Source organism: Paramisgurnus dabryanus, chromosome 13, assembly GCF_030506205.2.
Source record: "Paramisgurnus dabryanus chromosome 13, PD_genome_1.1, whole genome shotgun sequence".
Taxonomy (NCBI): domain Eukaryota; kingdom Metazoa; phylum Chordata; class Actinopteri; order Cypriniformes; family Cobitidae; genus Paramisgurnus; species Paramisgurnus dabryanus.
Genome location: NC_133349.1, coordinates 6,413,951 through 6,436,306, shown reverse-complemented (window position 1 = coordinate 6,436,306; position 22,356 = coordinate 6,413,951). Strand labels below are relative to the sequence as shown.

General features: G+C 37.0%; 2 protein-coding genes across 2 annotated transcripts; one reads left to right on the top strand and one right to left on the bottom strand.

Moving 5' to 3' along the window:
• Window positions 1-37: 37 nt before the first annotated feature.
• Window positions 38-16,597, bottom strand: dcaf13 (ddb1 and cul4 associated factor 13). Its single transcript, XM_065298749.2, has 11 exons — window positions 16,449-16,597; window positions 16,171-16,370; window positions 15,763-15,870; window positions 15,549-15,638; window positions 12,906-13,061; window positions 12,339-12,416; window positions 12,168-12,250; window positions 10,276-10,440; window positions 9,851-9,986; window positions 2,559-2,722; window positions 38-933 (listed from the first exon to the last, which is right to left on the bottom strand). Exons 1-11 carry the CDS (start codon window positions 16,516-16,518, stop codon window positions 846-848), a joined length of 1,338 nt encoding a protein of 445 aa, XP_065154821.1. The 5' UTR covers window positions 16,519-16,597; the 3' UTR covers window positions 38-845.
• Window positions 16,598-17,518: 921 nt separating this feature from the next.
• On the top strand, window positions 17,519-22,304 carry c13h8orf76 (chromosome 13 C8orf76 homolog). Its single transcript, XM_065298751.1, has 6 exons — window positions 17,519-17,779; window positions 18,630-18,725; window positions 18,810-18,953; window positions 19,184-19,455; window positions 19,733-19,865; window positions 22,090-22,304. Exons 1-6 carry the CDS (start codon window positions 17,675-17,677, stop codon window positions 22,258-22,260), a joined length of 921 nt encoding a protein of 306 aa, XP_065154823.1. The 5' UTR covers window positions 17,519-17,674; the 3' UTR covers window positions 22,261-22,304.
• The last annotated feature ends 52 nt before the right edge of the window (window positions 22,305-22,356 follow it).

The following is a 22,356-nucleotide window of genomic DNA, read 5'->3' as shown; positions in this document are numbered from 1 at the left end:
TGATGTGATTTTTAATCCCATAAAGACAATATGGATACATGTTGATAACCATATGGCAGACAACACATTTAATATTACAATTAATGAAAACAATGCTGTAAGGAATAAATATCCTGTCCTGTACTAATATTTATCATCTACTACTACTAACAAAACATTTATCAAAAACTTTCATCATGTCAACCGAACAGTCCTATCCAATGAACGCAAAACAATCTTCCCTCAGATTCTTTGGGATGCACAGACTGTAGCTGAGTTTTAAATGAGATCGGATTGAGATGATTGGATTATGGATTTAAGAGGTAAAGAGTGGATTATTTATCACTGTCACAATTAAACTTTTACAAGATAAGCACAGCTTACCTTACCAACAATTACAATCACTACAAACAAGTAAAAAGTTTTTAAAAAATACAGAAAAACATATCACTTATAAAACTGTTACAAGGTACTACATAAGGCATTAGAAGGAAGCAATCGTGCAAGCTACACTAAAAATGCATATGCAGTGCTTACTCAGTGATGTTTTATTTGGTATTTTCATATTGGTTTTTGACAGATGAAGAAAGAATTAGTTCAATCTATAACTGGCATCATTCATTGATAATATTTACCTGATGTGAGACAATAATGTGAGACAACAGCCATGCTCATGTTTGTAGTAAAAGTTTGTGGAAATTCACCAAATATACCCTGTATGTATCAAACTGATATGTTGGTACATAACAGCTTCAGTATGCGAAAAGTTCATATACATCCAAAAAAAAAAAGAGAGAGAGAGTCTGAAACACATCTGTGTGGACCACAAACACCCTTCCTCCGATACCACCTCTTTAAATCATCTTTTATTCCACTACAGCCACCACATGTTTCTCCTTTTCTGGCACCACGGGAACAGTTCCTGGCCTGCTGTGTTTGCGTACATTTTCTTCCCTAAAAACACAGAGAGAAAAGCACAAACAATCAGAATAATGACTGAACTCAAACAAGAATTCATTTCCTTATCCTACTAAAGGGCAAAAAATTAAAATACATATTAACATGCACTGACTATAAGTAAGCCAACTAAAGGCTAAATGGCTCACTACGGCGTAGGTTCCGCGTCGGTTTTCATTTATACTTTTGCGTCATCGCCCGCGTCGCAAAAACATGTGCAGACCGCTGGTAGGCATGTAAAACACAGTAGCAGGGAGACAATCATTGAAGAAGCAGTTTGGCTTAGCTAATGATGGCTTAGCTAATGATAGTTGGCTTAGCTAATGATGTGAATTTGGGACAGGATCTGTTTTTACAACCAATAGCATAATGCTTGGGAAACTTGCAAGTTATTATTTTTTACTTAAGTACAATTTATAGTCATGCGTAAGGTCTATGCCGTACCTACGCTGTAGGTTATCCGTAGCCTGAGCGTAGCTTTGCGTAGCCTGACGTGCACCTCGGCAAATTTTTAACAGCGCGTCAGTTCTACGCGGTCTGCAAGCGCTGTGATTGGTCCACTAGAACCCCTTCCATCAAGTAAAAAAAAAACTGCGTCATAGGTATTTACGTTTGCGACGATGAGAACAAAGATGGGCCCAGTTGAGGAGTGATTTAGCTGAAACTGCAACAAAAGTTGCTGTTTATTTACTTCCATCACTGCTGGTATTTTTCAAAACAAGTTGCTGTTTCTTCTTCGTTTGTGGGTTAAACCGACCAAGCAGCTGCTTCATTGACGGTCATGCTGCTGCTGTGGTTACACGCGTGGATACTGCCTACCAGCAGTCTGCATGTGTGATTGCATATCGACGCGGACAACGACGCAGAAGTACCGTATTTTAAGTCACACTTTTTCATAGTTTGGCGGGTACTGGAACTTAAGTTCAGATGTGACTTAGTCAAAATTATTTTATATGAACCAAGAGAAACCATTACAGTCTACAGCCACGAGAGTCCGCTCCATGTTGCTCCTATATTTATGTAATTCAATGGATTCAGTGATGTAGAATGACTTCAGGACCTTTTTGAACTTGATTTCGCTTGTTGTGTTAATTTACCTATTAAGCCACCCAGGTATGTACTGTGTGCTATTGTGTATCATGTAAATAACTGTTTATGTTACTTTAACATGTACGGACACCTATAAACATATAGGTAAACGGGTTTTCCTCATGGAAGGTCTGCATTCGATAAAAATTAGCGTATAAAATATTTCAAATCAATATTTCATGTTGCAAACTTTACTTATCTAAGGTAAATAGCCGTGTAATAAGCGGGATAATGAACAGTCAGCAGGTTGCTATCGCAATATTAGCCCCTTCAGTGTGATTCAAGACTGCATGTCGAGTCCTGTTCACACTGTCTGTGGTAACAAACTGCTGCCTATACATTATCCCTTACATGACAGCCATGATCACTGTGAACGGTCTTTACATGGACACAAGATCTAAAAAGATTCTTAAAAAATGTTGAGCATCATGGGTGAGAGCAAATAATGCTATTATAAATTTTTTGGGGAGCTGTTCTTTAAAATCAGTTCTCTCAATGTGTGGCTCAAGGTTTGTATGATGTACTACACTTACTTCCTGCGTCTGGCATCTTTCATTTCCTTCTGTTCTCTCTTCTGCTTCAGGACGTCTCTGGGCAGGTGGCGATGACGGGCGATGCGCTTCACTTGCGGGTGGTGCTGAAATTTCTCTATTAGCTTCTTGTTGTAGTTCGCGGCAGTTTTTTCTCGGGCTGACATCTAAGAATGAGAATTCAGGCGTCAAGATCTTTGATTTACAGAAATGAAGCAAACATATCAATACCACTGTAATATAATGACTAGCAGAAAGTACAACTTTGTTCACAATCTCATAAATAATATTCAGTTTCTGAATTTGGCAATCAACATAGGCACCTTTAATAAGAATATAGCTTTGCTTTTAAACACAAGGAAGCTCCCTCATTTGCTTTTTGCAGCCATAAAATGCCCGTGGTGGCCCGCGGGCTTCAGCTCGTCTCGCTCCACACCCCTCTGGGGGCTTTTATTCTAATTAAAAGCAATGATTTTTTTAATTCAATTTGTTTAAGGCAATCTAATAGCTGCTGATGCCATCAGGGCACTCGAGAGGAGAATCAGAAGGCCTGTTAACTTTCATTTACAAATTTTTGACAGAGTTCATGTGAGCAATAGAGATCTCAGCACAAGCATGACTCTCTTAGAAACAACCTAGAATAGGAACAATGCAATGGATGTAGGGACTTTAGGACAAAGACACTGCAATGATTAGTATTGGAAGTAGATATTAAAGTTGGTATAATATAGGTAAAACATGTTAAATGTTGAATTCTTTATTTGTTATTAACTGCCATAACCACACTCATGACCGGCAGGGAGAAAATATCTCATTCATACTGTACAAACTTCCACAATCGCAAGGGTTTCGATCCATTACCCTTTACATTCATATAAACAATCATACACTGTCAGAAATAGAAGTACAAAAAACGATACCCTTTCAAAAAGTCTTAATATGTACAATTTAGGTACATATAAGTTTACATTTGGTACCAATATAACGTTTGAGGTACTAACTTAAACTCTTTGGTGCACTTTTTAAAAGGGTACCGCTCCAGTGACAGCCTATTTCCAAAAGTGTACAACATGGTTGGTGATCTGTCATTATTGTGGTAAATGTCTAAAAACTTCAATTTAAAGGGATAGTTTACAAAAATGAAAATTCTGGCATAATTTTCTCATTCTCCGTTTTTACAAACCTGTATAAATAAAATTTTTCTGATGAACACAAAGGAAGATATTTTGAGGAATGTTTGGTTATGGGGCTAATGTACGGTTTGGTTACCAACATTCCTCAAAATATCTTCCTTTGTGTTCATCAAAACAACGAAATGTATACAGGTTTGTGTTGTAACAACATGAGGATGAGTAAATGATGAGAGAGTTTTCATTTTTGGGTGAACTATCCATTTAATGACTGTCATGTACTACATGTCCTGATGAGTGTTTCCCAAAACATGGGGTCATAATCAAGGGGCAACCTTTCGATCTTTCTGATGAAGCCAATACCAATTCCCATAGACCCCCATGTTAAAATGCCCATCTTTAAGGCAGTAAAAAATATGTTTACAGCCTGTTACAAAAATTGTTTTTTGGTCTGTATAGCTAATTTTGCCCTTCATGACAACATTGAGTGGGTTTAACCTTAAAGATCTGCATAATTAAGGGCGTGGCCACTTGAGTGACGGGTGAACTGCCACTGCTTTCACTACAGTTGAGCTAGGCTCTTAACCCGTTTTCGGATATCCGCGAGTGATGCGTGGTAACGCGCGGCCAAGATGGCAACGGCAGGCACTGCCTACTATTGGCTTAAAAAACGATCTTCAGAAACATATGGGTGACGTCACGGACACAACATCCATATTTTTTACAGTCTATGGTCACAACCCAGAACAATAAGCGATGACATAGTTTCAAAGACTCTGTATTAGAGACGAGAACACATTAAATGCCAGAACCCTCAAAAGTGATTGCAAGGATGACTAGGGACATTCACAGAGACTGAAAAACAATACTAAGTTTTTTAGCGCACAAATTAGTAATCTTAAATCTCATCGTAAAATATCAGCAAACTGTTGCTAATTTTAGGTAGGTTTAAGGTATAAAATATTTAAAATATGTGAAATCCAGGCTAAATTATCAATGTAATGATGAGAGGATGAGCATAAAAGTTTCAATTTCGATTTAATCTTTGACATGACCTTACTCAAGGTATTCAAGGTTATATTCTCGAAGTATGTTCTCAACATTCTGTAAAGAAAAAAATAAATCACAAAACTCATGACTTGAGTTTGGATTTCACATACTGGGTCACGTATAATCAGATCTGAAAGAAATCTAAAACAAGCCAAAATCTGTCCATTCGGGTCTCTTGTACAAGTCTGAAAACTCTTCAGATAGCGGACTCTTGATTCAGCATCTGTTCTGTTAATTTAATGTGCTTGATAGTTTAATGTCTTCATTATTTGTCCGGCTTTAAGTGATTGGCTGATTCAAACTGCTGATAACTGCACTGAGTGTCTGATCTCTTTAAGTGAAAAGGATCAAAATAAATCTCTCTTTTTTCCAGATCATTGAAAAGCAAAAGGTTGCCAGGTCTGTACTGCATGAGGGAATCAGATGGACTGTCTGGAACAGATACAAGTATCATTCACCTGGAGCCGATCCAACCTCTGTACACTATAGTTTTACTTAGAGGCAATATTTAACATTGTATAAAATTGGATCGCTTCCTCTAAAGGGTAAATAAAAATATATGAAGAACGCCAATGCCTTACCCTTTAAGGGTGGATTTACATTGCAAATCTTGATGCCCAATTGCGATTTCTTGCCTGTATCCAATTTATGTGATGACCTGCTTACATCATCTTTTAAAAGTGACTCGTATTCGATATCAACATTTACACTGAACACTTGGCAAAACCATTCAAGGTGGATATACTGACCCGGAACAAGGGATGCTCCGATCAAGATTTTTGCAGCCAATACCAAGTACCGATTTGTTGTCTTCGTAATCGGCCGATACCAATTCTTCAAGCTAATATGCAAGCTCTTTGATTGTAAAAATTTTTCTAGATAAAGTAATACCACATTTTATTGAGAGATTAATTAGGTTACTGTAGCTTTAAGGCGTGTGAGCGATGGCTCTGTACACCAAGATAGATATGTGTTGTATACGCTGTTTGATAGGGATATGAAGACGCGTCACGCTGTAAGGACTGGAGCACGTCCTCATAGAAAATACACATATCTATGTAAAGGCAAAGAGAGAAATCCGAATCTGTAGGTCGCACATGAGCAACGGGTTATACAAATGCTCGCACTGGGTAAAAATTATCTCTAATTGCAGCTGCATGATGACTAGGGGTGTGACGAGACACTTAATCCACGAGACGAGACGAGACACAAGATTGGGTTCACAAGAACGAGACGATATTTTTTACACTTTTTAAGAAATCCTCAATGATAAAATAAATGAATAAGAAACTTAAATCACGTCATTTTAAAAAGTTTAAACTAATCAAGGACTGTCCCTAACAATTATTTTGCTAACTGATAATGAAGTAATTTGTTATTTTGGGGTAATAAAAATAGACCCAAGTGAGCAGTAGCCTTTAAAATTACATAATAACGAAGATTATGCAATAATAAATGGTTCAAATAAAGTATTAAAACCAAGTAACATTAAACAACATTACATTAACAAACACATTACATTTGTGTCCTATAAATAAAAAGCATTATGTATGTATTATAAAAAATGCCTGCAGGGGGCGATAGTGGACTTGTCTCGCGGACGCTATCTTCACTTTCACTTTAGATGGAGAGAAACGCTTATTTTTAGCCAAACAATGTTTCAATCCATTTTAATATTTAATATATGTCCATAACTTTACAATAGAAATGATACAGCCCCTGTCATTTTTTGAGCAAGAACATGCAGACATTAAATCATGTAAATTCTGAGGGAGGGTTTAATCCACTGAGACTTCAAATCTGACACTGATCAACAGACAAACACAACGCGTCTCAGACCTCACGCGAGTTCACAAACGAACATTATTGGAAACCCAAACAAAAAAGCAAACGCTGTAAAAGACAAATATAATGCATGCACTGTAAAAGGTTCTAACAGAAAGCTGGAGGTCGCATATGCAGGTTGCATACGTCATCAAGGTTTATTTCAGTTGATTATCTGAACATTACAGTCGCAAGTTGTGAGCATATTACAAGTTGCGATTCACTAAATAATTAGTAAACTTTATAATTGTTAATATTCTCTAATAAGACAGTCTTTATGAAGTAAATGCAGTTTAAAATCTCGTCGCACAAGATCTCGTCACACCCCTAATGATGACCTATGAAGTAAACAGAAAAATCAGTTCATGGGATCGGCAAATTTAGCAGGTATCGATCAAGTCATTTAATGCTGTAATTGGCTGGTACCAATCTGTGGCCGATCGATCTGAGCATCCCTACCCAGAAAAGCCTGAACCACTGAGTAAGTAAAACATCGCAATATGCAATAGACAAAAACAAAATGATTATACAATCTGTCCGCTTACATTGCAGATGCATATGCATGTATCCGATCTGATATCAGATTTATTTCCACATATGAATGAGGCCTGAAACCCAGGGTTTCCCACAGCACTTTGCAGTTTGGGCGCCCCGCCTAAGCTGGGAAACCCTACCGTTTTAACTAGGTCGTCCAAAAAAAGGCCGTCAAGTGCATCTCAGAGAAAAGCGCGGACACGCATCACACTGCGAGCAGGCACACGCGCTACACAGCCGAAACGAGAAAGACGTGACCCGGACCATCACTGTCTATAAATCATTTTAATTGATATTTTAAATTCGTGTATCTTTGAGTTTTTGTTTTCTCATTTCTATGTAAAGCACTTTGAATGACCTCTGTGTATGAAATGTACAATACAAATAAACTTGCCTTACCTTGGGGGATAACTAGCCAGTTGATAAAACATCTCGAGAATAGCGCGGACACGCTTCAAAATGTGAGCGTGCACGTGCGCCACACTGCCAAAATGAGATAAAGACATGGTCCGTCATGTCTGGAGGATAGCCAGTTGATAAAACACGTGTCCGTGAGAACTGTAAGTGGACTTATGTTTTGGGTATATTTAAGCCTGTTATTGTATTAGTTTATAGTTCTTGCAAATTTAAAGTACCGTATTTTCCGCACTATAAGGCGCACTTAAAAGCCTTTAATTTTATCAAAAAACAACAGGGAGCCTTATAATCCGGAGCGCCTAATATATGGATCAAGGCGCGCTGTCAAAATTTTTCAATACGAGTCAGATACTTAATAAAGTTTGACTTTATCTGACTGTTTTGTTGACATTCCCTTTAGTACAGCTCCATCTAGTAGATGCATAACGCAAACCCAGTCAAACGTTTGACTGCAGTATCTTCTATTCTATGCGCCTTAAAATCCGGTGCGCCCTATATATGAAAACTGTTCTAAAATAAGTCATTAATTGAAGGTGCGCCTTATAATCCATTGCACCTTATAGTGCGGAAGTAAGTTAGCTGGTGATTTTGTTGTTTGAGCAACCTGCTAGCTAGGTTTTTACGTGCCTATTGATTAGATATAATTGTGGAGCGCACTTGCTCACGTTATTTATGTGCATTTTTTACATGCTATAGTAGTTACACTTCTTTAAGATAATGTAATTAATAGTGGGAAATAATCAGTTTTTACAATTTTGATCATCGTTCACCAGACGTTTTACAACATCTGCTTTAGTTTGTGTTTATTAACCCTTTAGTTTCACTTCATCACGCAGCTATTCCTGTTAGAGGTAAAAACATTTAATTCATTAATAATCTAGTATGTGTTCATTTTCTGTCATAGTTTCTTCAAAAAATTAAGTTTTATTTGAGTGTTTTAAATAAAAATATTTTAATTTTCATCATGGCGCGTATGCCCCGCCCCTTTGAGTATCACACCCCCTGGCCCCGCCCAACCCCATAACCTTAACTACAAATTTTCTGCGGGAAACCCTGGAACCGATCTGAGAATTTCAGAATCTATGCACTTTCCTGCTTACACTTTCGTAGGTCATATCAAACCCATGCCACATGAAAAAAAAAATGGGAATAGCGTCCCTTCAAACATGCAATGTAAATGCGGCCTAAGTGTGTCTGACATTCTTGTAAATTAGCTTTAGGTTCAGTAATTTCACTTTATGGCAATGAAAAGATTATTAGTCAATAATTGAAATGCCTTATTTTCACAAATGTCACTTCATTGGTATTTATCAAATTTCACTGTCTTTCATTGAAAGTTTGGCAAACCTCCTTTACCTGATAAAAAACTCTTGCACCATATAAGTGCCATCGTTTATTCTTCAGTGCACTTAGAGGACTTTGCTGAAAAACGGATGCTGCCAATGAACCAGTATTTGACAGATGACAGCATCTCAACCCTTCTCTTTTCCTATGCCCCGCCCACTCCTCGCTCTTCTTCTCACAGTGCCCACACACCCATTTAAATTTTATTTCTCAGAACGACAGCAAGAAAGACTGAAGCTGACCCTTTAAAACAGTGGTTTTCAATCTTGTCCCATGGGACCCACTGCTCTGCATATTTTTTATTTCTTTCTTAACTATCATACCCAGTTCTGTTCATGGATCTTTCCCTTAATGAGCTGATGATTTGAATCAGGTGTGTTATGTAAGGGAGACATGAAAAATCTGCAGAGCAGTGGGTCCCCGGAGTACATTTTGAAAATAATACAAGATCTAAGGATTTCCCAGGAAGTCTCCCATTATGAAATACAATAAGTACAGTAGGTAGTTTGGGGCACTCTATTACAAGAGTTATAAAAGTATATTATGGTGCTTTGACAAACTACATAAAACTATAATGGCTTTTTCTGGCCAGGTTTCAGACCGTGGAAACACTGCCATACAGGCACTTAATGAAAGTAATTTGTGAGTGAAATTATTGTAAGTGCTTGCGGGTCCGATGCTCAAGTTTGAGGAACACTCTTAAATTCTGCTATGACTCATATAGATCAGTGTTTATGCTACATTTATTTTGTCATGACAGGCAGCTTATAAAAATAGGCTACCAAAATATGTATTACTGCCCTGCTATCTTAAATAGCAAAATAAATAAAAAAAATTTATTTATTAGCATTAGGCTACTTATTTATGCACATGTGTTGTGGGGAGGTTTTAACACCATGGGGGGGGGGGTTACGCCCCCTGCCTCCACAGCTGAAAAATAAATCCTAGAGGAAACACTGTAGACTGTGGTTTTGTGTGAATGGATGATGTTCTCACCACGCCGAGTTTCTCCGAGGCATTGGCTTTCCACAACCGGATGTTCATTTCATCCGAGCCACTCAGGATGTATTTGTTGTCGGCCGACCATCTCACGCTGATGACATGCTGCATGCGTTTCGTGTGGTACACCTCCCTGAGAATTGAATGAAATCAAGTGTCATTACAATTTAAATATACCCTGCATACTTTTATAAAACACATTGCTGTTGTTACTGGTGTTACAGGTGATTGATTTACATTATTCCAAGCTAAAGAAAAACTTTGTACACTTTAAAGCTAATGTCACATATCTGACTATTTTAACTCCTCACCTTTAACATCCTGGTGTGTACCAGAAAAAAATCTACGGATAAAAATCCCTGCCCGTTTCCCTACCAGATTAGGTATACATAAAATCTCCAGACACCATCAGCACCATTCACCTGCTGTGACCTTTGTCCTTTGGAAAGATGCGAATGGTTTTGTCAAAGCTGGCCGATACGAACTCTCTTCCTGTGGGCGAATAATCCACATCCAGCACGGCGGAAACATGATCCATGTGCACATTTACAGGAACATCTAGACATCTCATGTCGTAAGTATAAAGACTGTGAGAGATAAACAGAGAGAGGGTAATGACACGAAGGGTATTGGCAAGTTTGGTTAAAATAAAACAACCTCCTGCTTTGTTAGTGTGGTTTATTTGGAGTGCTATCTGAACCAAAGGAGGAGAAAAAGTCGCGGTCAGCTATCAAACCAACACTGGTGCGGTTTGATGGAAATATAAATGCAAACACCGACCAAAAACATACATTATATTCTGAGCTGGACATCAGAAACGATGCACCGACCTGGCACCAGATTTTCTCTCAGATTCACAGGAGGGAAAATCGGGGTAAATACAAGCCGATAATCCTGTAGTGTGAGCTTAGCATAAGAGAACCAAGACTAAAATGTATTTTTCTGAACCGAACTACATGGGTGATTCTCGCGAAATAAGACTTTTGAGGTGTCATGAAACATTTCGATAAAAAAGTAAGTGCAAACGTAAGTAAGAATATGCAAACTAAGAATATCAAAATTTCAAGATATTAAATGACATCAGACAAACCAATTTTGTTGTTTTTCCACATTTAAGGGGAACATTTTCATTACCGCAACGTGTCCATGACTGGATTTGGGTTCTTTGATATGGAAATATTTATAATTAAAAAATCTAAAAAAATAAAAAGCTTCAGTGCATGTTATACTATAAAAAATTACATTAAAGAAACGTGTGGTGTTTAGTGATCATTGGTAAATGTAAAGAAAATAATAAGGAATATAAATGTGTCCAAGACCAATTTTCTCATCCTCCACAACAATTTTCAATCATTGTTTAACCCCTTAAGGAACTAACATTTTCAAAAAAAAAAAATGTTGGAAGGGACATAATTGACTGTGACACTCAAGATGGCTGCCAGGTAAGCAGTTTTTATTTTTTCTCTCCAGATAAAAGTTGAATTTTGTCTGTCATGGTACCTAGACAATTTTTTAGTTATCATTACCGAAACATGAGTTCATAAATGTTTATAAATGCATATATTTAATGTAATATCATGTTGCGGTAATGATAATTCTTGATAATAATAATCTAAAAAATTATAATAATTCTATAGGAAATATTTTTAAATCCTCTAAAAAATAATAGTTATAGTAAGTTCAGACCTTAATCTTCTATGTGCAAAAAAATGGCTTCAAGGGCTTTTTAAAAATTCTGATGCTGGACACCCACATGTGTGGAACCATTGACTGTAAAAAAAAAATATGGACGTAGTGTCCGTGACGTCACCCATAGGTTTGTGAAGAGCTTTTATGAAGCAAATAGTAGGCCGTGCCTGCCGTCGCCATCTTGGCCGCACGTCACCGCGAATCACTTGCAGATAACCGAAAATGGGTAAGAGACGCAATGTGGGTGAAGATGAGGTGGCTGGTTTCTGGAACCACGCCCGCCTAACCCGTCACCCAAGTGGCCACGGCCTTAATTATGCAGAAATGTAAGGCTTAATCTAATTTAAACAGACGAGTTACAAAAAATGTAGCTATATAGACCAAAAACAATTTTTGTACCAGGCTGTAAAAATATTTTCTGCTGTAAAGCTGAGCATTTCAACATGGAGGTCTGTGAGAATTTCCCCCCAATTTTGGAGCCAGCCTCTAGTGGCCAGTTGATGAATTGCAGTTTAAGTCACTTCTATATTGGCTTCATAAGAGAGATCGGAAGGTTGCCCCTCGATGTAAACACATCCTAACAAAACAAATTGCTCTGAACATTTGGGCTATAAAAAAAACTCACTTGTAGTCTTCACTGGAGCAGGTGAAATAATACGCTTCCATTGGGTTCCAGCAAAGTGTGTTGCTTCTCAATTGCATGACGACCTAAAATACAGTGTGTGACATCATTACGGTAATACAGTAACTGGTACCATGAATGTACCCATGTGGGTCAAAAGGAAAAATTGCACACCTTTCTGAGTGGCGTAGATTCTCTCATGTCATATAAGACAATACTTCTGTCTGATGCACAGCTGGCCAGAAGTTCAGTCTGGAGAAGACAATTAATTTATTTGTGATTGATAAACTCGATCAAAGACATCCATGACCTATGTGAGTTCTCTATCATGCCTGATAAACTAAAACGTTTGTGAACTGTATTTTTATGGCAGTATTAACATTATTTCCTTTACTCAACTGGCACCTTAGGCACCAATGCCAAGGTTCATGACAATCGTACTGACCTTACATGTCCTCCTTAGATCTTTTAACAAACTAATTATCTTTACCGTTCCTCTATTTAAACAACATACAAATTGAATATTTTCAAAAAAAAGTCAATAGTGTTTGGCTTAGCAAAACTTTGCAATACAACGTCCAGGTGTTCTGGGTGTTGCCAAGCATATCAATGCATCTGCTAAGATGTGTGTCCAAAGCAATATTCTTTGTAAAAAGCACCACATGTATAGATCAAAATGAAACAAAAATGTCTTTCTTCTATGATACAAAAGGATGAGGATGAATATGTGGAAAATCTCACCTCCACTGGGTTGTATCGGACACAGCTGAAGCTGTCCACTCCCCAGCTGAAAGATCGGATGGGACTGCTTTTCTGTTCATCCCAAATGTCCACTGTCTGGCCGCAGGTTGCAAACATCGGCTCTCTCTGATGGTGATCAATGCCCGTGAACACAGCCTGCAAGACAAAGCAGATCTGTTACTGAACCGTTTTAAATATTAACATAACTTCCATCTAATATATAATAGCAGATACATTTGGTGTGTAAAGCCATTATTTGACAAATGGTGATATTTTTAATTATTTTAATAATTTGTAACTTTTTGTAATGAATCAAAAGATGTTACAGACCACAACAAAATAATTTTTTCTGTAAAAAGTGTCTTGTATAGCTAAAAATGATTTCCTGTCTGAATTACTCTGCAACGGTGTACATGTGAAATTGTACACCGTCAAAATATGTCAATGTCAAAATATGTCAATGTCAAAATATATAACAATCTACAAGTAGTTTTGGACATTTTAGTGCAAATCTTACATATTGTTCCTTTAAATAATAACCCTTACCCTAAAACAAAACAAAATTCAAAAACAACCAAAATGGGTGATTCTCGAGAAATTAGACTTATGAGGTGTCATGAAACATTTTAATAAAAAGACCTCTGACATATATAGCAAATGTAAGTCACTTTGGATAAAAGCGTCAGCTAAATAAATACTATATTGCCCATGATTTCAAATGGCATCATACAAACCAATTTTGTTGTTTTTTCCACATTTAAGGGGAACATTTTCATTACCGCAACATGTCCATGACTGGATTTGGGTTATTTGACATGGAAATGTTTATAATTAAAAAAATCTAAAAAATAAAAAGCTTCAGTGCATGTTATACTATAAACATTTACAGTAAAGAAAAGAAAGATGTGGTATTTGATGATCATTGGTAAATGTGAAGACAATAATAAGGAATATAAATGTGTCCAAGACCAATTTTCTCATCCTCCGCAGGGCTCGAAATTGCGACTATTTTGGTCGCATATGCGACCGAAAGTTAATATGTGCGACCTTAAAATATATTTGGGAGCATTTGTGCGACTGCCCATTTTGTTGTGTGGTGTGACTTGATTTAGATTGTGATGCTGCGTGCTGCTGTCCCAGGTTCAGTGTTCTCTCCAACGTTACATAACCAATCAAATTTCACCATTAAGTTCTTACGTTTAATGAAGACCGCAGATTGGCTAATATGAGCGTCAGTCATTCCTTGTTGCCGTGCTACGTTGGTACGTGAAGCGCGAAAATGTGAAAGACGAACCGCGAGCATGACGAGAATGAGCCGATTACAGCCAATGTTACTACTGTAATTAATGACGACGATCTGGATTCAAATGCGACTCCACCAACGGAAAATAAGACTTGACGTTAAACCTTTCGGAGAGAGTGGCTTAAAGATTACGAGTGTCTCCGCTATGAGAATGGCTCAATGTAACTCACTGTGTTTACTGTAAATCCTGTAAAACGGCGTTGTGGCGGAATCAAAACATTTTAAGTGCCAGACCTTGCTTAAACATGGCGAAAGTGCCAAAAACACAAGTAGTGTCATGACAAATGTGTTCATTATTGATGGAGACACCGACCTGTCTGTCAAAGAGTGTTTGATAGTGTACGTGCGCATGCGCTGGTGAATGGACATCTGACAAACATCCTTGTGGTCCACGTTGATGTGGAACACGACAATGATGGTATGTTTTTATAGTATTTTTTAAAACATTGCCTATTTAGTAGTAATAGCATCCTGGTTAATGCAGTTATCAATACCAATATATATATTAGCCTTCTGTATTAAGGTCACTTTTGTAATGTCCCAGTTAATCAGTGTTTTATGTGTTTGCTAGATTTTCTATTGTTATCTTAATCATTTTACCTGTAATTGTTAAATTATTATTGCTATACTATTTCAACAGCATTTGGGTATTAATTTTGGAATCTATGCAGCAAAAAATAAAATAAAATAAATAGAAGACCAAATTTTAAATGCTGGCCATGGTGGCGTTTTATTTTTAATAAAATAAATCTATTAACATATACATTGTAGTTTTGGTGCCTTTTAATTTTTGGATGGATGCGCCTTAATTTTTGCTGGTGCTCCTAACTCTTTAAAGTTGGGAGCACCAGTGCTACCAAATAAAAAAGTTAATTTTGAGCCCTGCTCCGCAACAATTTTCAATCATTGTTTAAGCCCTCAAGGAACTAACTTTTTTTTTTTTTAATTGTTTGAACAGACATAATTGACTGTGACACTCAAGATAAAAGTTGAAATTTTGTTTTCTAGACAACTTTTTAGTTGCATATATGATAATCTAAAAAATGTAAATAATTCTATAGGAAATATTTTTTAAATCCTGAAATAATGGTTATTGTAAGTTCAGACCTTAATCTTATATGTGCAAAAAAATTGGCTTCAGAGGCTTTTAAAAATTTTGATGCTGGACACCTTCTAAATCTGGATTTCGAGAGAATCACCCAAATATCTCTCTTTTTAATTTTGTGAATAACACTGAGGAGAAATAAAAAACACCCCATTAAGGTATTTCTAAATATAATTTTAGATAAATATATCACTCTTAACAAAAAACAAAAAAAACATGTTTAAGCAAACTCTACCTTTCCCAAAATTGTGTTAATTGGTTCCTCTCTCACTCCGTATCCTGGTGCCTCCATGTTCCACTGTTTGATGGTCTTATCATCTCCCACCTGCAACATCAGGATTTCTCATGACAATAAACTTCAAGATCTCTATGGTGGTGGTTACAGACACTTAAAATGTGTTGTGGTTATCTGCATTCGCTCACAGGAGAGACAAACCGGACCAAATTACCGTGAAAAAGCTGGTGCCACAAAAGCGGGAGCTGATTCCTCGTACGAACCCTTCATGAGCCTGGATAGTCCTCATACACTCCCGTTTAGTGAGGTTCCACACTTTCACCTGATGTGAAGAATTGTAAAGAGATTTAGAAAGTAGACATGCATTTTAAAACTCTTGATTTATTGCAAAATGCTATTATATTGATTTATAACAACAATAGCAACAACCCCTGACGTTTTGTGCTGCTACACAGTGCTCTGAACTAATACAATATGGTATGTATGTAACCATGTCCCTGTTTGTTGTTATTTTGTATCGTCGTTGTTTGTTTGGTTATCATAATAATAACACAACACATACAAGAAAACAGGCTTAATGAACCAAAAACACGGACATACCATAATAAAGTTTTTGACTTACCTCTCCATCACAGGCTCCAGATATGATTGTAGAAAGGCTTTTTGCATGTTTAGTGATACAGCTGATGCCATCTCTGTGCCCATCCAGTGATGCCACAAAGGGTTTGGCAAACACCCTCTCCAGTTTGGTGGCATTCAGGGCTCTGGTGTATTCCCTGGGCACCTCAAAGGGGTGCAGGGTCGGGTCATAGTTCCTGGGCACTGGATGGGGTACAACACTGAGTTAGTATAGGCTACTTCCGATTATTTGTATATTTATAATATTAAATCATCTCGTACCTCGCTGTAGATCTCTGGTTGTTTCCCGGACATAGTCGTCCGGGTTTCTGCAAAGCACTTTAACCTTCATCCCACCGATTTAAAACATTAAACTAAGAAATCCAGACTAGGTCCACCATGTGTTTCCGTGACGCGAACAGCACGTGTGTCACGTGACATAGCACATCCGGGTGCTTTTATCGGTAGAAATAGAATTGATTAGAGCGCGATTTTAGTTTGCTGGAGTTTCTTAAAAATGTTATTTTATTGCAAAACATTTGGATGTGGTTTATAGCATTATTTGCCTTAACTGTTTGCATCATTTTAAAACTTAAGTAAATTAAAGAAACGTGTCCCTGCTAAAAAGTACCATTTTGAGCCATTAACTGTTTACTGTAAAAAAAAAAAAACTTTACACATTTTTATGTAGAATGTTTTGGTCCTTATTACAGTAGGATTTAATTGTGTTCTGTTGGTTTTGATTCCACCAGTAAATCCATTACAATTTTTGTGATTTTACTTTGTTTTTTATTAATTCAACTGGTAATTGTTAATATTTACTGTTATTTCTCAAATGTATTATTAATCGAAGCTATTTCAGTTACCAAACCAAGCCAATGTGTAATATAAGACTAAAACATCTAAGATTTGAATGCTCTGTGGGCCACCATGCGCCCCCTGGAGGATGGCAACTGCGCAGAATCGCTCTCGTGGTACATTGACGTCATACGCCGATCGGTGTGCGCAGCGTTGCATAAAGTCAAACAGACCTGAAGACACAAATAAATAAATAAGTTTAATTTGTTTTTTTATTGGAGCAGGAATTCAAAAGAACAGGTGGTAAATCACACGATTAAGAATTGGACCTACTAGTTTAAATCAATCATTGCACAGAATAGGGAAGCATCCTACTGGATTCTGTGACTATTGTTAATGCAAACTGGTGAAACAACATTTAAAAGTCTTGATTATATACTTATCTAAAAACTACTGGGTTAATTAAAAGATTATAATAGACGAAGTTAACGTGTTACTATCATCTGCTGCTCACTCCAGTCCAGAAGGTGGCGGTAATTTACCTTTAAGCCAACCGCCAATAAACCCGAAGAAGAAGAAGTAGTCCTGTCATTTGTGCAGCTTTGTTGTCATTTTATCTTCTTTCATGGGGTTTTAAATGAAGGTTTTGTACTGAGTGACAGTACTGAGTGACAGACTCTTTTACGCACGCGTGTTTTAATTTTTTTAACATGGAGATCTTGGGCAGCACTTTTGACGATTCTGTGTTTGAAGAATCACGGAGCAAAGTCTTAGCGGTTCTTCCCACATACGAGCCCAAACTCTGCGAACCTCAGGTGAGTATGTATAACGATCACAAGTAATCAAAAATAATACTGATACCATGGTACAGTGATGGTAATACCATATATTTTAATTGTATTGGAAAATAATGGTCTATGTGGGTGTCCACTGGTAATGTGTTGGGGTCTCTCTGGTAGATTGGATCACAGTAAATACTGACCTTATGAAAATTAACCATGGTTTTACTACATTTAAAACCAAAAAACATGGTTAATGTAGTAAAACTATGGTTACCACAAAATAACCATGGTTTTCAGAAACCATAGTTAAACCATGGTTACTATAGTAAAGCCATGGTTTTGCTAATAGTAATCAATGCACCAAAAATCATGGTTACTACACTTTTACCACAAAGTTTTCGTTAGGGTGTAATGAATGAGGCCGGATGGTTTTAATGAAAACTATTAGGATTTTTCTCCAGCAAAAATGTTACCATTGGCATATTCCTGTACCATGGTATTAACATAGTAGTCTCTTCAAATACAACTATAGCTATTATGTCCAACCTGCATACTTTACAAAGAAAGGGTCACCTCCTGATGAACATGTGCAATGATGGTAGCAGATAATCCTTTATTTACTTTGATAATTTGATTATAATGAAGTTGAATTAGTCATAATTATATTTTATGTAATCATAACGTTTATTATTATGCAGGTGCTTTCAACAAGATTCCCACGCTCATGAGAAACATATCAGGGAATTTTTAGGAAATTTCTATAGCAAAAAAAAAAACTCTTTGTATGTTCCAGTTTTTTATACTTTTTATAAAAAAAGTTTGCAGTAACAAGTTACAAAATAACTACTCAAATGTAAAGTTTTTCTCCATTTATTTGATCTAGTGGTTTTGTCACGATGGAAATATTGAAGGTACGCTAGAAGAGCAAAAAAAACATAAGTTCAGAGGAGACCTGGCCTACGGGAGGAAACAGTATCAGGTACGACCACTGCATGTGTTCTTATCATCATCATCATCATCATCATGTAGTTTAGGCATGTGAAGTGATGTTTGCCATTGACAGGTGGCTCTGGATGAGTACATGTTATGCCTTTCTCTGTTACCTGCTGGAAACACATCAGTAAAGCGAGATGTTCTCGAAGGGATTGCACGATGCTGCTGTCATCTGGGACGGAAAGAAGAGGCTCTAAATGCCTGCGAGAAACTGGTAAAAAATCACACCTTCACAGTCATCGTAAATGCATGATTATCTGTAATGGAAGTCTCAGAGACCAAACCATTTTTGAAACTTATTTGAATAACTATCTTTGTCATAATTTCAAATAAACCTATTTATAAACTCCATATCTTATAAAAGCTGCATATAGTTAAGTTGTAGATGAAAGGTCTATGTAAGACTACAGATATGCTGATTTACTTTATTTTTTTTCTAAACAGAGGTCTGAAATCTCCAACACGTGCCATCTTACATGCGTCCTTCAGCTGGAACTGAGTATTCATGAGCACTATCAAGATCTTACAAAGAGCATCTCCAGCCTCCAGCAGTTGTGCTGTCTTCATCCCTATCATCCGTGGCACTGGCTGAATCTAGCCACGAGTTATCAAAGACTCCTGGAGTCTCACAGCAGCCTGGAGGAAGAACCTGATGATCCGCTCCAGACAAATAACATTTTAAAACTAAAGACTATCATGTGCTTTATTAGAACAAGGTAAATCTACTTAAACAAATAAGCAATACAGTCATTGACTAGTTTAACAATAAAATATATATAATTTTGTTTAATTCACCCTCATGTTATTACAAACCTGTAATAACAAACAGAGACAGATTCATGTTCATAGTGTGACCACATAATATGTTAAACTTTAAAGAAGGAGTAAAAAAAACCCAGTCATAAATTGGTAGTAACATAAATGAGTAAAAAGAAAGGTAATGAAATCTAACAGATGTATTAATTGATTTGTTGATCTTTTGCTTTCTCTTAGGCTGTTAATTGAAATCCTGAGGATTCAGCAGTTCTCATTCGTGTTGGAGACCGGTCAGAAGGTTCTACAAGAGACTGATGAAGCTCTGAAGGTTCTGCATCCAAGCGAGAAAACACTACAAACAGTGTCTGAGGTAAGATGAGAAAGTACTTCGGTGACATCTCAAATACACATTAAACATGTCTTTCAGTTAAGTACAGTTTTGAAAAAGTAACAAAACCGATGGGGCACAGTTTAACCAAAACTTTACCTTTGGTTTTACTTTTACAGGAACACAGGAAATACAGTAATCTTAAAGTGACACTTCACTTTTTATTTGAAAATATGCTCATTTTCCAGCTCCCCTAGAGTTGAACATTTAAATTTACCGTTTTGGAATCCATTCAGCCGATCTCCGGGTCTGGCGGTACCACTTTTAACTCTTTCACCGCCAGCGTTTTTAAAAAAAAGTTGCCAGCCAGCGCCAGCGTTTTTCATGATTTTCACCAAAGTTTAATGCCTTCCAGAAAATGTTCTTCTTTAAATATATAAACATACAATATACCAAATGAAAGAACAGACCCTCTGCTTTCAAAAAAAAAAAAACGTTTCATCCTATCTTCAGTAGTTCTTTTGTAATCAGCTTTTGAATATGGGTAGGTTTCTGCGAAAACACCACATTTTGATCAAAAAGCAGAGATAATTCCATTTTTGTGACGGACTTTTCATAGAGATCCCATTCAGAGCGATCTTTAAAACAGACAGGGACATGCAGCCGCTTGCCATAGGGCAATACTTTCGGGTTTAAAAAGTTGCGGAAGGGTGCCACCTGGTGGATAATTGCGGAAAGACGGAAAATCTCGTCATTGGCGGGGAAGCGTTTTCTCTTAATTGACGAGATATCTCGTCAATGGCGGTAAAAGAGTTAACATAGCTTAGCACAATCCATTGAATCTGATTAGATCATTACCATCACGGTAAAAAAATAACCAAAGAGTTTCAATATTTTTCCTATTTAAAACTTGACTCTTCTGTAGTTACATTGTGTACTAAGACAGACAGAAAATTAAAAGTTGTAATTTTCTAGGCAGATATGGCTAGGAACTATACTCTCATTCTGGCGTAATAATCAAGGACTTTGCTGCCGTAACATTGCAGCAGCAGGCGTAGTGATATTACGAAGCGCCTGAAAGTAGTCCCCTTGGTTACTTTCAATAGCAAGAGACTATTTTCAGGCGCTGCGTAATATCATTGCGTCTCCTGCAGCCATATTACGGCAGCAAAGTCCTTGATAATTACGCCAGAATGAGAGTTTTGGATTCCAAAAAGGTAAAAATCAAATGTTTAACTCTAGGGGAGCTGGAAAATGAGCATATTTTCAAAAAAAAGTGCAATGTCCCTTTAAAATTTTAGTAATGTTATTGCATAGCCTGAGAAGACTAAGAATATAGCACACAAGCAGATGCATGTTGGAGCAAGACAGCACACTTCTCCTTTTGTGCTCCATTGGAGAAATTATTTACAGGCTTGGAACCAAATGAGATGATGAGAAAATTATTGAAAATATTTGGTCCACATGATCTTTAATTTCTGCCTTAAAGCGATACTCCAGCCAATTTACCCCATGATGTACTCACCCTCAAGCAATCCGAGATACATGTCCATCATTTTTCAGACAAACACATTTGGAGTTAATTTAGTACATTTTCAAACTTATAATGGGAGCAAACAACTTCTGACTTTAAAGCCCAAAAAAGTGAAGTAATCCACACAGCTCCAATGGGTTAATAAAGGTATTTTCCGGGTAATCAATGCGATACTGTAAGAAAAATATCCATATTTCGAACTTTCTAAGCTATAATAACTAGCTTTCGGTAACGGACTCGCACTTCGCAATGGTACCCATTAAACTCTTGCGTGACTCCAAGATGGCACCATTACCGGAATCTAGTTATTACAGTTTATTAAGTTTAAAATATGGATATGTTTCTTACAAAATTGCACTGATTAACACCAGATTACTGTTACCTCTGTCAAGGATTAATGCACTTTTTGGGGGTTTAAAGTCAGATGTTGATCCCTAATATCTGTTTTCTACCATTAATAAGCTTGGAAGAGCAAGGAAAGATGTTTATCTGAAAGATGATAGACATGTGTGGCTAGGATTGCTTAAGGGTGAGTAAATCATGGGGTAGTTTTAATATTTAGTATCGCTTGACGTACTGTTTTGTGAGTTCAGTTATTCATCATATAAATTTATCTCTTTCCTTTTTTATAGTTTATATCTTCTCAACTCCCTCGTGTCTATGTTATGGACATCCAGGATCTCACATTAGAAACTCATTTTATTTGTTTTTATCTATCCTGTACCTGTCTAGGTAATGTCAGAAGACCTCAATCCAGAGAAGATGAGGGAGGAAAACCAAGATGGGGAGAGTTTATCAGGTCTTCATATTAAAGACTTTGATGACAGATGGTGGAACAAACTGCACACGAAATTGCAGGAGACAACAACCCTGCCCATGCACACAATACTGGTGGACAGATGAACAAATATTGCTATGCAATTTTTAGAAGTTAATTTTTATTAGAGTTTTATGTGCAGTAACTGTTACAGAGCAAAATAAAAGTATTCATCACACAAT

Excerpts from the sequence above, each read along its gene's own strand:
- c13h8orf76 (XM_065298751.1), top strand. The coding sequence starts at position 17,675 with ATGGAGATCTTGGGCAGCACTTTTGACGATTCTGTGTTTGAAGAATCA. Across the intron at positions 18,726-18,809 it reads ACGGGAGGAAACAGTATCAG|GTGGCTCTGGATGAGTACAT; the intron begins GTACGACCACTG and ends TGCCATTGACAG. Across the intron at positions 19,456-19,732 it reads ATGTGCTTTATTAGAACAAG|GCTGTTAATTGAAATCCTGA; the intron begins GTAAATCTACTT and ends GCTTTCTCTTAG.
- dcaf13 (XM_065298749.2), bottom strand. The coding sequence starts at position 16,518 with ATGAAGGTTAAAGTGCTTTGCAGAAACCCGGACGACTATGTCCGGGAA. Across the intron at positions 12,251-12,338 it reads AATCTACGCCACTCAGAAAG|GTCGTCATGCAATTGAGAAG; the intron begins GTGTGCAATTTT and ends ACTGTATTTTAG. Across the intron at positions 10,441-12,167 it reads TGCTCCAGTGAAGACTACAA|TCTTTATACTTACGACATGA; the intron begins GTGAGTTTTTTT and ends TATCTCTCACAG.